General features: G+C 35.0%; 3 protein-coding genes across 4 annotated transcripts; all 3 read right to left on the bottom strand.

Moving 5' to 3' along the window:
- Window positions 1-161: 161 nt before the first annotated feature.
- Window positions 162-4,383, bottom strand: LOC107420693 (aspartate aminotransferase, cytoplasmic). Its single transcript, XM_016029716.4, has 12 exons — window positions 4,017-4,383; window positions 3,188-3,259; window positions 3,027-3,088; window positions 2,855-2,938; window positions 2,611-2,710; window positions 2,404-2,524; window positions 2,085-2,248; window positions 1,848-1,985; window positions 1,636-1,757; window positions 1,260-1,354; window positions 826-946; window positions 162-506 (listed from the first exon to the last, which is right to left on the bottom strand). The coding sequence occupies exons 1-12, from the start codon at window positions 4,257-4,259 to the stop codon at window positions 422-424; spliced, it is 1,407 nt and encodes a 468-aa protein (XP_015885202.3). The 5' UTR covers window positions 4,260-4,383; the 3' UTR covers window positions 162-421.
- Window positions 4,384-5,138: 755 nt separating this feature from the next.
- Window positions 5,139-8,828, bottom strand: LOC107420694 (aspartate aminotransferase, cytoplasmic-like). Its single transcript, XM_060817144.1, has 12 exons — window positions 8,760-8,828; window positions 8,585-8,656; window positions 8,284-8,345; window positions 8,123-8,202; window positions 7,868-7,971; window positions 7,650-7,770; window positions 7,250-7,413; window positions 6,993-7,130; window positions 6,727-6,848; window positions 6,309-6,403; window positions 5,936-6,056; window positions 5,139-5,431 (listed from the first exon to the last, which is right to left on the bottom strand). The coding sequence occupies exons 1-12, from the start codon at window positions 8,826-8,828 to the stop codon at window positions 5,347-5,349; spliced, it is 1,233 nt and encodes a 410-aa protein (XP_060673127.1). The 3' UTR covers window positions 5,139-5,346.
- A 20-nt stretch (window positions 8,829-8,848) lies between these two features.
- On the bottom strand, window positions 8,849-11,506 carry LOC107420695 (tetraspanin-19-like). 2 transcript variants are annotated; one of them, XM_060817143.1, is made up of 6 exons: window positions 10,959-11,506; window positions 10,694-10,793; window positions 10,396-10,476; window positions 10,051-10,155; window positions 9,520-9,646; window positions 8,849-9,012 (listed from the first exon to the last, which is right to left on the bottom strand). In XM_060817143.1, exons 1-6 carry the CDS (start codon window positions 11,120-11,122, stop codon window positions 8,987-8,989), a joined length of 603 nt encoding a protein of 200 aa, XP_060673126.1. In that variant the 5' UTR covers window positions 11,123-11,506; the 3' UTR covers window positions 8,849-8,986. The 2 variants fall into 2 exon arrangements, with proteins under 2 accessions (XP_060673126.1, XP_048331379.2); XM_048475422.2 differs by lacking the exon at window positions 8,849-9,012 and having other exon boundaries at window positions 9,332-9,646; window positions 10,959-11,504.
- Window positions 11,507-12,590: the final 1,084 nt, after the last annotated feature.

Raw genomic sequence — 12,590 nt, 5'->3', positions numbered from 1 at the left:
TCAATACGCAATCATTGGCCTTATAGTACACGCAAGTTGTGGTCCTTGGACCGTCATGAGCCATTTCATTTCAGCATCCTACTTGAGCAATTCAATACGAGGCCGACTTTCTCCCAAAAAAAATATAGCACACAATTAACTAGAATTTTAAGCACCATTAATAAATGCAAATGACTAGCTTGTTTCTTTGATTCGCAAAGGGGAAGTACGTACTTCCCTAGTTTTAACTTGTAACATGGGAAAATTGTTTGTCAAGGTTTTTCAGACAGCATATCTTCTGAGATGGTTTTTCCAATATCCTTTAACCTCATCTCCTTGAGGTAAAAATTATTACAACAAAAGAACAAAAACGAAAGAGCCAACATTAAATTTAGGCAAAAGTTTCAACATTGGCTAGAAGAGTTGTTGCCTGTTGACAGCGTTAGCCGAGACGAGTAACGGCGGCATGAATTGCATCTGCAAGATGAGGAACTGTCCTGGAGCTCAGACCAGCCATGCTGATTCTCCTGCACATAGCAAAAAGAAATAGGTACTTCAACATCACATGACTGCTAGTTGTACAACAAAAAAATAATTTAGCAACTAGCACAAATAATAATACTTCCCATTAAATATTGTATGTTGATATTGCTTTTTTTTTTTTTTTTTTTTTTTTTTTTTGGTGGTTATAACCAGTACGAGTAGTGCTGAATAATATTTTTTGTTTGAATGTGTTCAGATTTTGTAATCAAATAGACGGTAAAGAAAGAAAATTCACATTGATTAATGCTTCAAATAGAAATATTCTACTTCATATTAAAGTAAGTTAGAAATAAAGTTACTTACCCATCAGATGTCATGTATATATGGTACTCTTTAGTCATGAAGGCAACCTGGTCAGAATTCAATCCAGTGAAGGTAAACATTCCGATCTGCTTGATAATGTGACTCCAGTCACCAGGTGTACCTGCAAAAGTGAAATGTGAAGCAGAATGCAAAATACAATTCAACAATGCATCTGTATTGAACAGCAAACAGAGTTTTTCCACATACAGACAGAGTGGGGTGTTCATGCAAGCAAAAGCCAACTAAAAAAGTCAAGACTGCAATATATACACAGTGCAACAGTAAGATACCACTATCAGATCAGATGAAATGAGAGTACAAGCATCAGTGGCTGCCAAAATATCAATACTAAGAAGCAAAACTGTTTCCATGAATGATAGACCGTGTAATTAAACTAAACCTAAAACTATTTGAGTGCAAGTAGAACTCCTTACCTCTAGTTTTTAAGGCATCAAAAAGCTGTTGGCGCATGCTTATAATACGGTCAGCCATTGCTTTCAACTCAATGGTCCATTCATTGTACAAGTTCCTGGAAATGATTAAGCGTAAAAGGCTATAAGAGCCACAAACAAAAATCAATAAAATAATAATGTTGGAGTTGAAATGTCTATTCCTTACGGAAATCAAGAAATAGTATAATCAATATCAAGCCAGTTATCACCTTTGTTTTGGTAGCATTCACCTTTGTTCTTGATAGTAATTTTTTAAAAATTGAAAATAGAAAGAACAACCGAAAAAAAAAAAAAAAAAAAAAAAAAAAAAAAAAAGATGAATAATATTCACACATGTGAACCAGTTTTGAATAATTACCTGTCCTTGAGGATGGTAGCAACAATAGATGCACCATGAATGGGTGGGTTTGAATACATGGGTCTGATTACAAGTTTCAGCTGGCTTTCAACCCTGCTCGCAACATCTGCTGTCTTGCAGACCTATATTAAAGTATTATGACAGACAAAGGTCAGAAGCTACAAAACAAATCATAAGCTACAACTAATGAGTATATATTGTTGAGTGCATACAATGCTTAGGGCACCAACACGTTCACCATAGAGTCCCATGTTCTTTGCGTAACTCTGAGCTACAAGGCATTCACCTCCATCAGCAGCAAATATACGAACTGACTGTGCATCTGCATCCAAACTTCCACTAGCAAAGCCCTATAATGCCAAGAAAAAGACTTCAATTTTTCATCAGAACAAGATTATCAAGCTAGAAATTGGAACTTCAAGTTTCTCTATTGCACACATGCAAATTACCTGATAGGCACTGTCAAAGAAAGGCAATAATGCCTTTGATCGCACTAGCTTCCTGATATGTTCCCACTGCTCTAGGGTTGGATCAACACCAGTAGGGTTATGAGCACAAGCATGTAACAGAACGATGGCTCCAGATGGAGCAGACCCAAGGTCCTCAAGGAGACCTATTAGCCACATTAAAGGATTTAAGAGATCAAAAGACTTAAAAAACCAAATGATCGAATCATATCAAGCTGAGAATAGTTTGTCTTTTAGATGCATGGATAATAAATAGGTAAACCAAAGAAAAATCTCATAAATGCACAGTATAATACTAAACCTTGAAAATTGAGTCCACGTGTTGCTGGGTCATAGTATCTGTAGGTTTTCACAGATAATCCTGACAGAGTAAAGACTTTTGGATGGTTTCCCCATGTTGGCTGGGGTATGTAAATTGTACGCTACAAAAAAGAACAGATAGGGTCAAATGACAATATAACTATGATCCATGTTAAAAGACGAAGAAAGGCAACAAGTGAACACATACTTCATGATAATGTCTTGCTAAAAATTCACCTCCAACTCTCAATGATCCAGTTCCAGACAAGCCTTGAACAGTAGTAACTCTATTCTCTTGAATAGCAGGGCTAAATCAAACAAGTAAAACAAGAAGCTGGTAAAAATCCATAGTGAATCATACATTGTTCCATTAAATAATTAATATGATCTAAAAAGTATATTATCATTTGACATTGGATTCAATCAATCAGACAAGGCGTTCGTTTACTTACTTGTCGGAACCAAGGATGAGTTTAGCGCTCAATTTGTTGAATTCTGCGAGTCCAACAATAGGAAGGTATTCCTTGACACGCGAACTGGAATCCGTAAAGATTTGGGAAAAGATCAACAACTTTCATACGGGATTGAAATAAAAATGACAATGATATGATAAATATTACTTACGGGTCATTAACAAGTTGTTGTTCTGCTTGCCTAACTACGTTGAGAACAAGGGGCTTCCCTTCCTATTAAGACAACATATGTACAAACACATTTTTATTTAATCTAACAAACCCATGCTTCTTTCCAATTAAAAATTCAACAATGATTTTATACGCACTTACCTCAGTACGATAAGCACCAACACCCAAGTTCAACTTGTTTGGGCTTGGATCTTTGTTATATGCAACTGTAACCTATTTAATACAAAAATTCAAATTAAAATAATGAAAGTCAAATAAATGTTAGGAAATGGCTTAGAGACGGAAGGAAATAAAAAATATAAAAAAAAAAAAAAAAAAAACCTACAACAACCAAAATACTAATTTATATTTACACCAATAAGAATGCTATTCTCTTGCGATCAGCCGCCTTTTAGAAATTGCTACATGCGTGACTACACGAATCAACATTTACACTCGCTGAAAAACTCAGTTTTAATTCTTTTAACAATCATCGAAATCCAGTGCAGCAACAGAAACACTTTTTTTTTTCTTTTTTCTTTTTTCTTTTTTTCCGTTTTGTTATTTTTTTGGGGCAAACTAGCAAATACATACAAAGTTTCCTCCCTTTTCTCCCACTAAAACAATTTCTCAGCTGTTAGCAAACTAAACAGAGTGCTTAGCATCAATGATCGCGATCCTCATCAATTAATTCCTATTTCAAAACAGGTATAAAACTTTCTAGAGAGACAACAAAACCTATAAACCTCATCTCTGCAAATCTATACTGAGATCGCGTAACGTTATCAAAACGTATTCGGAGAATCACGCCAAGACGGAGCTAAAATCAGTTAAATATTCAAGAAAAAGAGTAAAAATAATAGAATATATATATAAATACGTATAGTAAAAATTTCGGGAGCAAGCAACCATATGAGGTAGCGTGTTAAGGTATATAAGATAAAAGAGGTAAAAAGCGAAAGTGAAAAGAGATGAAGAGAAGAAGAAATACCCCGAGAATAGGATCCTCAGGGGCACGAACAACGTGAGCAAAGACAGAGTCGCCATTGGAAGCAGAAGTTGGATTAGCAGAGATATCGGCCATCGCAGATTTCGAATCCTCAATTCCAAGGTGACGAACCAGAGCGTTTAACCTCCGATCAGCAGCTGCTGTAGATATACAACAACAAGACGAAGAAGAAACAGCTGAACAACAACTATGGGCACCACCAGAAGCTGTAAACTGTGTGCGCATTTTTACGGTTTTTTATTCCTTTAACCCCCCTACTTAAATTACGCTTTTCCTTTTCTTTTTCTTTTTTTTTTTTCCGTTATTTTTATTTTGCTGTCTCTGTTTATGGTGAGCGTGGGATGTGCGTTTGACCGTTCGGCTCTTTTTATACAAAGGAAGTTGTAGTTCGTGCCTACGCATCGAGTGATGGAGTCTGTTGGAACGCTGACGTATGATGATTAAGTGAGCCCCACTTATATGGGATTATTATTTTTCACCTGTCCCTAATTATCCTTTTTATTTTTCCCCTAGTGCAAATTTATTTTTATTTTTTGTTATTTTGACATTTTTTAGAAATTTGTTTATCAAATTATTCGGACGGTCTACTTAGCTGGACAAAGTTTTTCTAACAAATAATACGAAATATTTTCTTTTTTGTTTAATAAAATGAGAAAATGATTTTGGTGGGAAAAGGGGTTGGTCGTAGAAAGAAAGCGGTTATTCCATGGATACACGTGGCCGTAGCTTTCTGGTTGTCAGCTTGCTGGTATGGCACGTGGATCGAGGTGGAGTTGTGCTGACTATATTTATCTGGATGTTTTTGCCGATGCGATGATGGAACACGTGGCCTTGTGCTCTGGGCTCGTAACCCAATGATTATCTTCAAAGTAACCACATTTTGAAGATGAACTGGGCTCCGCATATACGTAATGGGCTCCACCACTTTTCCATGCGGACTTAGGGCCATCCACCATCATATATTGTGAATGGGCCTGCATTTGGTAGAAAATTCTGCTTCCATTACATCCAACTACCTCCTAGCTCTTTTTGTTTTTTTTTTGGGCTAAAAAAACTCTCTCTTCTTCTTCTTCTTCTTCATGATTTTGGGATTACAAATAAATAGCATTAATAGGTAAAAGTGGCTATATATTTAAAGATATTCTAGATATTGGATTGTATGGGTTTATGGGAATGAGAAAAAATAATAATAATAATAATTTCTTGTCCTAGCTAATATGCATATGTTTCATATTAACCATCTATGCAGCAGAATCCACCAATTCTAGAATGTGTGATATAGCAGAGAAGAAATTAAGAATGATTAACTAATTTAGATGCCACCGGTAACAGCAGCATGAATTGCATCTACAAAATAAGGCACTCTCTTAGAGCTCAGACCCGCCATGTTGATCCTCCTGCCCAATACAGTGTGAGAATGAGTCGGTAAATTCTTGACATAGAAATAAGACCAAAATAGATGCTGCACAGCATTTACTATCGGTTTGGTACAGTTTTTTTTTTTTTTTTTTCTAATTATTATTCAAAAGCTTTTTTTATGATTAAAAGCTCTTTTTTTTTTTTTTCCCCAAAAATTATGGTATTTGAACGATAATAAAACAGTATTTATTAACTATTATAAAAAAAAGCTTTTTTAAGATGTTTTAAAAAAATTTAAATCTTGAATCACTATATATGAAGTTTTATAGAGCAAAAACTTGCACAACTTTTATAAAGCAATCAGATGATTATGTTTAAAGCATTATGGATATAACATATAGCTTATGGTGTACATTTGATGATGTTTTTTTATGTTATGTTATCATTTTTTTGGGGCAAAAACTTTATCCACACCTAACCGATAGCATAAGACAAGGACTTTGCTACACTGAAATGAAACAAGTGGAAATAGAGATTGTTACCCGTCGGATGAGATGTAGATATGGTATTTTCTAGTCAGGAATTGAACTTGATCTGGGTTTAAGCTTAAGATGGCATACATGCCAACCTGCTTCGTTATGTAACTCCAATCACCAGGTGTACCTGCCCAATTCACAACTATTAATTAATTGCTCTCTCTGACTCTTAACCAAACAAAATGCCATTGGAATTGGATGCTATATCACCAACTTGGCCGTTTTCAAACATTTTTCCCGGGATCTGGAATTGATTTACTACCAAGATAAAACATTCCAAACCCAACATACAAAACCAGGTGTCATTTCCCCCAGCGTTGTTAATTAGACAAACTCTAATCTGAAGGTGAATCCAATAAATTAATCAAGATTGACTTGCCTCTATCACTCAAAGCGTCAACGAGTTGCTGCCGCAAGCGAGTAAGGCGGTCATTCATCATCTTCAATTCCCTACTCCATTCATTGTACATATCGCTGCACCAACCAAAACGTTGAAACTCGCAAAAGCTTTCTCTGGATGGAGATTCAATGGACTCAACTTTGTTTCTTTGTACATTCATTTGTAAGTTAAAACTTATTAACTATTGCACATGATTTGTTCATCCAGTTTGGACTTTTACTCAAGAGAGAATTATGTATATCAGAATTAATAACGTTTGAAATATACCATATTTTCTTTTGCTGTCACTCTTCTTAACCTGCTTAGTATATACCAAGTTACTAGCTATGTGAAAATACAAATTTTACCCAATTACTTCACCAGGAAGGCACCTAGATGGCTTTCTTTTTTTCAGTACCTAGATTTTAGAATAGCAGCCACTATGGAAGCCCCATGAATAGGCGGATTAGAATACATGGCCCTGATCAAAAGTTTCAGCTGGCTCTCAACATTGCTAGCCACTTCTGCTGTCTTGCAAACCTACTAAATGAAATTTCACGTTAGACATCTTAACCACCTGATAAGCACTGAAATGGATTTATGCAGATCATAAAATAAGCGGAAAAAACATGAAGAATAAAGCATTGGGCATTTGCTGCGGTGGAAGTGGTTTAGGTGACATACAATGCTGAGTGCGCCAACACGCTCCGCGTAGATTCCCATGACCTTTGAATATGACTGAGCCACCAGGCATTCACCACCATCAGCAACAAACAAACGAACAGATTGTGCATCTACTTCCAGATCTCCACTAACTAAACCCTAAAACAGATTTGAGGACATGAAGGTTATCAATATCAGAAGATAAGGGACTTCAACTTTGTTCTTTGGCAAGCCGCTCAATCCAAACTGCTCTAAGCATAAAGGAACCAATAGCTCACCTGATATGCAGAGTCAAAGAACGGTAACAACTTTCTTGATCTAACCAGCTGTCTTATTTGCTCCCACTGCTGAATAGTTGGGTCAACACCAGTAGGGTTATGACCACATGCTTGGAAGAGAACAACAGCTCCTGATGGCATGGAACAAAGGTCTTCCACTAGGCCTGTCATTCCAAAGCATTCGGTATTTTGTCTCATTGAAAATGTAACGGTGTCACATTGAAAGAAAACAAGCCATAATTTTAATCAAATATACCCCTAATGGATAAATTTATGTATTTATGACAAGTGGTAGAAAATTCCTTTGAAGAAGACGTGGCATAGAAATAAGGGTACACGGAAATGGTAAACAAAAGAATATTACATAAAGTAGGCTTAATACATAGACAATCCTTCAGACCTTGAAAGTCCAGTCCATGTGTCCTTGGATCATAGTAGCGGTAAGTCTTTACAGTTTGTCCCACTGAATAGAAAAAATTTGGATGGTTTGCATAGGTTGGCTGCGGAATATATACCGTTTGCTGCATGAAAAGTTGACAATAAAGTGCACATAACATTAAATTGCAACCTCCTAAAATCGAAGAAAAAACTAATATGACAACTTAAGTATGTCTTTACTTGGTGGTAAAATTTTGCCAAAATCTCAGCTCCAAGTCTCAGTGAGCCAGTGCCAGACAAACATTGTACAGTAGTCACTCTGTTCTCTCTAATGGCAGGGCTATTGTCCAGGAAATGAAATTAGCAAGCAGCATAATAAGAACCAAAAAACTCTTATATAGAGATCAACCAACTCACCTTAAAAGTAAAAAGATATAATAATGTTATATAAGTTGAACAGCCGAAATAAGCTGCTGATCAGGTTCGGAGTTTTACCTGGTGCTAGAATGAGCTTAGCACTTAATTTATTGAATTCAGTTATTCCAGTGATAGGAAGATAGTCCTTATTAGCAGACCTGAACATAATTAAACTTTTGTTTAAGCACCTATTCAGATACAAAAGTTGTAATAACATCAACAATGATGAAGCAGCATACATGTCATTAACCAGAAGCTGCTCGGCTCGTCTAACAACATTCAAGACAAAAGGTTTTCCGTCCTGTTAGTGACACGGTCAAGTCCAGTCAAGAAAACTTTGTGCATAAAAATAAACAGATAGATCATCATCATCTAAACTATGCTTTTCCAAGATCATTTACAATTTCCAGAACGATAGAAAACAAGAGCTTATCATCAATCAAAAAGCAAGCTACAAAATAGGGGTCGTGCTTTTGTGATTTAGGTGTATTTATAGTGGCAGGTGTGATTGTTGAATCAGAACAAAAGACATGAACCCACCTCCGAACGATAAACACCAATACCCAAGTTCAGCTTTAATGGGCTGGGGTCTTTGCCATAAGCTGCCATCACCTGTCGTTTCAAGCATAAATGTACGCATACACTCCATATTAACTCCAAAGGATATCAAGGCTCTATATAAAGAGAGTAATATGAGCAATTTTAATAGATTTACCGCAAAAACTGGTGGGTCGGGAACAAGTGGAAGGTGTGCAAAAACAGATTCGCCATCTCGGGAGTCCATACCTGCAGAAATCGTCTATGTGCAATTGGGGCTGAAAATGGTTGTTGGATTGAAAGGAAAGAAAGAATAATCTGTCGCCGGCAACTGCGTGTTGAAAGTTGGTTGAAACTTGAAAACGGTTGCTTTGCTTCTGGACATGGACCATATGGACAAGTGCTTTATTGGTTTTTGATTCGGGCAGTATCTACCTTATGATGTATCCAAATATAAAAAGACAATGAGCTTTTAGCCGTTTCTTTGTAGAAGTTTTTTCTTTGGAATTTACATCCTCCAAACACATTACTTTTCATTTTGGTAAACAACGCATATATATATCCATTGCAGAAAAGCAATTGTCCCCCAAAAAATTATAGATATAAATTAATTATAAATTTTTTTATATGAAGTGGCTACAAGTAAAACATAACTTTTTCCTAACTGCTATTTTTCCAGCTTCCCAAACAATATCTCATTCAACTCCTCCGCAGGGCCAAGTAAAAAAATAATAATAATAAAGGACAAAAGAAAGGAAGGGATACCCAATTTATTACAGAACTCACTTGTACAATGCAAATACAAAAAGAATTACAATTTTCTCATTGACACTTTTTTTAAGATATAATTTATCTTCTATAAAATCGTGTCCTTAGAACGCCAATAGCATATGACAAAAAGCTCTGGCGTTGATTTTGATATTGTAGAGGTGATGTACCGGTTATTGGCGAATGTGGTATGACCAGGAATGATCGCCTGAAGTCTGGCACAGCTGAATAGTTGCAGTGAGCTCTTGGCGCAGTTCCAATTCCCCATAGAATAATTGCTACAATAATTACATTTATCTGCAAAATTCATAACACCAACTTTCAGATCCAGAAAAAGAAAAAAAAAAAAAAAAAAATTCCTGTTGTGCTAAAGATGAAAAATACCACCAATTAATAGTCTCATCCATTTTTCTCTACCAAACTTGATGGTGTAAAAGATGAATCACCTGCTTTTTTCCCTTTAAACAAAAACTGAGGGTCCACTTTTTCATTACCTTTAAATAGTCCAAAGAAGATTAATTCTGTTTCTGGGTGATATATTACATGCAAAATTGTTTTCTATGTGAAATTTTTTGTGTTATCTGCATTCTTCACCCTTCTGCAACATTTTATATTTCAAATAGGATAGAAGTGATTTTCGAGAGGAATTCTATTGCATTGTTCTGCAGTACAATCAGTTTGGGAAATCAAATTAACATTACCTGTGGTACCAAAGCTGTAATCACAATCAAGCGACACATGATTAGATGGAACATCACAAAACTCCTGAAATCTTCATGGTTCTCATCTATGTACTTGGAAAATTGCTGTCACATGAGCAGTCCGACAAAGACAAGAATTATGGGTAAATAAATCTAATATCTGAAAACTCCATAGAAATTAAGGGTGGGTTTGGACATAGTAGTGAAATGAACTGACTTATGGAAATCCATGATCAATGCAAATCAATAGTTGAAAGTATACAAGTTTAGCTTAATATTTGAATTTTTTTTTTTTTTTTTTTTCTAAATTGAAATCCATTAAGGGACAAGTTTGAGAAAGCATACCACTTCCCAGTTCATCCTGAAATAAATTGTAACAACTAAGGCGACTTCGATTAAAAGGAGAGCAAAAATGGATAATGTGTACTAGAAACTGGTTAAGGATTTAGCTTAACTCATAATTTAATGAAAAAAATAAATCTTCCCAAACCAACCTGCATAGAAATTTATCCTCCCAACACCTCAAAACAGAAGGGTTGGAAAAAAAAAAAAAAAAATGCAGGAAACAAAATTTTTGATAAGAGATATTAGAAGTTCCATTTGTAATATGATTAAATGGTATCAGCTTATAAGGGTAGGATACTATGCAAAGGATGTAATCATTCATACAGTTAGCAACCATATGACCGCATAGCGTGCTCAAGCAGACAGCAATTCCCACACCTAAACATGTGTATATAAACCTGTTTAACAGAAGTAAACTTGTAATTTATCAGCATCTAGTTGCATTAAGCAACTTGGAAAGGAACATTCAAAGTGAAAATGTTTCTGTAGCTAAATTAAAATGAAAGAAAGAAAAAATTTTGAGAAGAACAAAGAAATGAAGAAAAAAGATGAAAGTGTAATACCATGGCCTGGGAATGTATGAGACATTAGGCAGTACGGCAACTCCCAATTCCCACTTCTTCAGCAGCCAAAGGGAATATATGATCATGGCAACGCCACAAAGATTCACAAACATGTTCACTCCTCTCATCCACTTGTGCAAGCAACATCTTCCACACCTTATCATTTCCGGGGTCTATAAATAATAAAACAATAATAACCAATATGGCAATCTATTATTTGTGATCAGCACTCTCTCAGCGTTTTTTCCTTCTCATTTCTTGTGTTCTATACGGAAAGATGGTGGAGGAGGACGGGGCCAAATGATATTGGTTGTGATAAAGAGAGATTGAGAGGCATATGTTTTGTGGGCGTGCATGCTTTTTCTGATTGAGACCTTGTAAGGAGGAAGAATGACAGTACGTATATCCACAATCTCTAAGCTGATCTCCCTGTGTTAAAGATAAGATTAAACAATTACAAAGTTAGCAATGAGTTGTATTAAAAACATTGTCATTAAAAAATTAGCTAATCCTAATCTATGTGGTGGAAACAGAGAGATAGAGAGAAAGAGAGACAGACAGACAGACAGACAGACAGAGAGTGGCGTTGAAAGTCGGTTAGAACTATTTTCACATTCAACATACTGTTGAAGTCCCCAACTACCATTCAAGTACATACTTGACTTCCATACCATGAAAAAGACGGATAGATGGAATTTAGTGCCTGTGGAAGATTGGAGGATTGCCTAACAGCCTTTCCTTGTTCACTGTGTTCAGAGAAAGCCAAAGATATCCAATGATACGATTGGAAAAAAATCACCAAGCGAACATAGTGGCGGATTCAGAAAATTTTTTCAAGGTCACCATCAGTGACATATTTAAGACCTTTCTTTCTTTTTCTTTTTCTTTTTTTTTTTTTTGTCACCATTATATAATATCTTTAACTATTCTTCTAACTTATGGTGCGGAGAGACACATAGATAAAAATGCAACATGTTTTGTTGTGTTTCACTCTAACTAATCAGAATATATGTTAAATGAAAAGTAAAACCTTTTATATTTCTCTAAATTTTTTTTTTTAAGACAAAAATATGGTTTTCTATGCTTTGGCAATACGAGGGCCCGCTCAACGTGCTTGAGAGCCTAGGCAATAATTGAAAAGATCCTAAATAATTTTTTTATTAAGAAAAGATAAATATGCAATTTATATATAATTTTTCCTTTTGACATTAAAAATTACAAGTTAAATATTTAGAATATTGTTTTTTTTTTTTTTTTTTTGGGGTTGAAAGAAAGAATTTTGTTTATCGACAGGAAAAATAAATTAGTGTAAGAATGTCTAATGTATAGTGAATGTGAGAGAATAAAACCAATTTAATTAGCTTGATCATTTATCAAAAGAAAAAGTAATTAATGATTGGAGATATTTACGAAAAATAAATGCTTAATTAATTCTAATATAAATTTTAGAGAAATTAATAAATCTCTAAAAAAAGTCTCTATATTTCCAAAAAAGCAAAACTATAATATTTCATAAAATAAAAAATTTAAACAAAATTACATATGTTAGGTAATTTTGGGGGCCTTTCTTGCCGACAATGCATTATAAATAGATTTCAAATTTATAAAATAAACAAATTTTTCAAACAATGA

Source organism: Ziziphus jujuba, chromosome 5 (genome assembly GCF_031755915.1).
Source record: "Ziziphus jujuba cultivar Dongzao chromosome 5, ASM3175591v1".
Lineage (NCBI taxonomy): Eukaryota > Viridiplantae > Streptophyta > Magnoliopsida > Rosales > Rhamnaceae > Ziziphus > Ziziphus jujuba.
The sequence above is the reverse complement of the archived record's forward strand: the minus strand, read 5'-3'. Positions and strand labels throughout refer to the sequence as shown.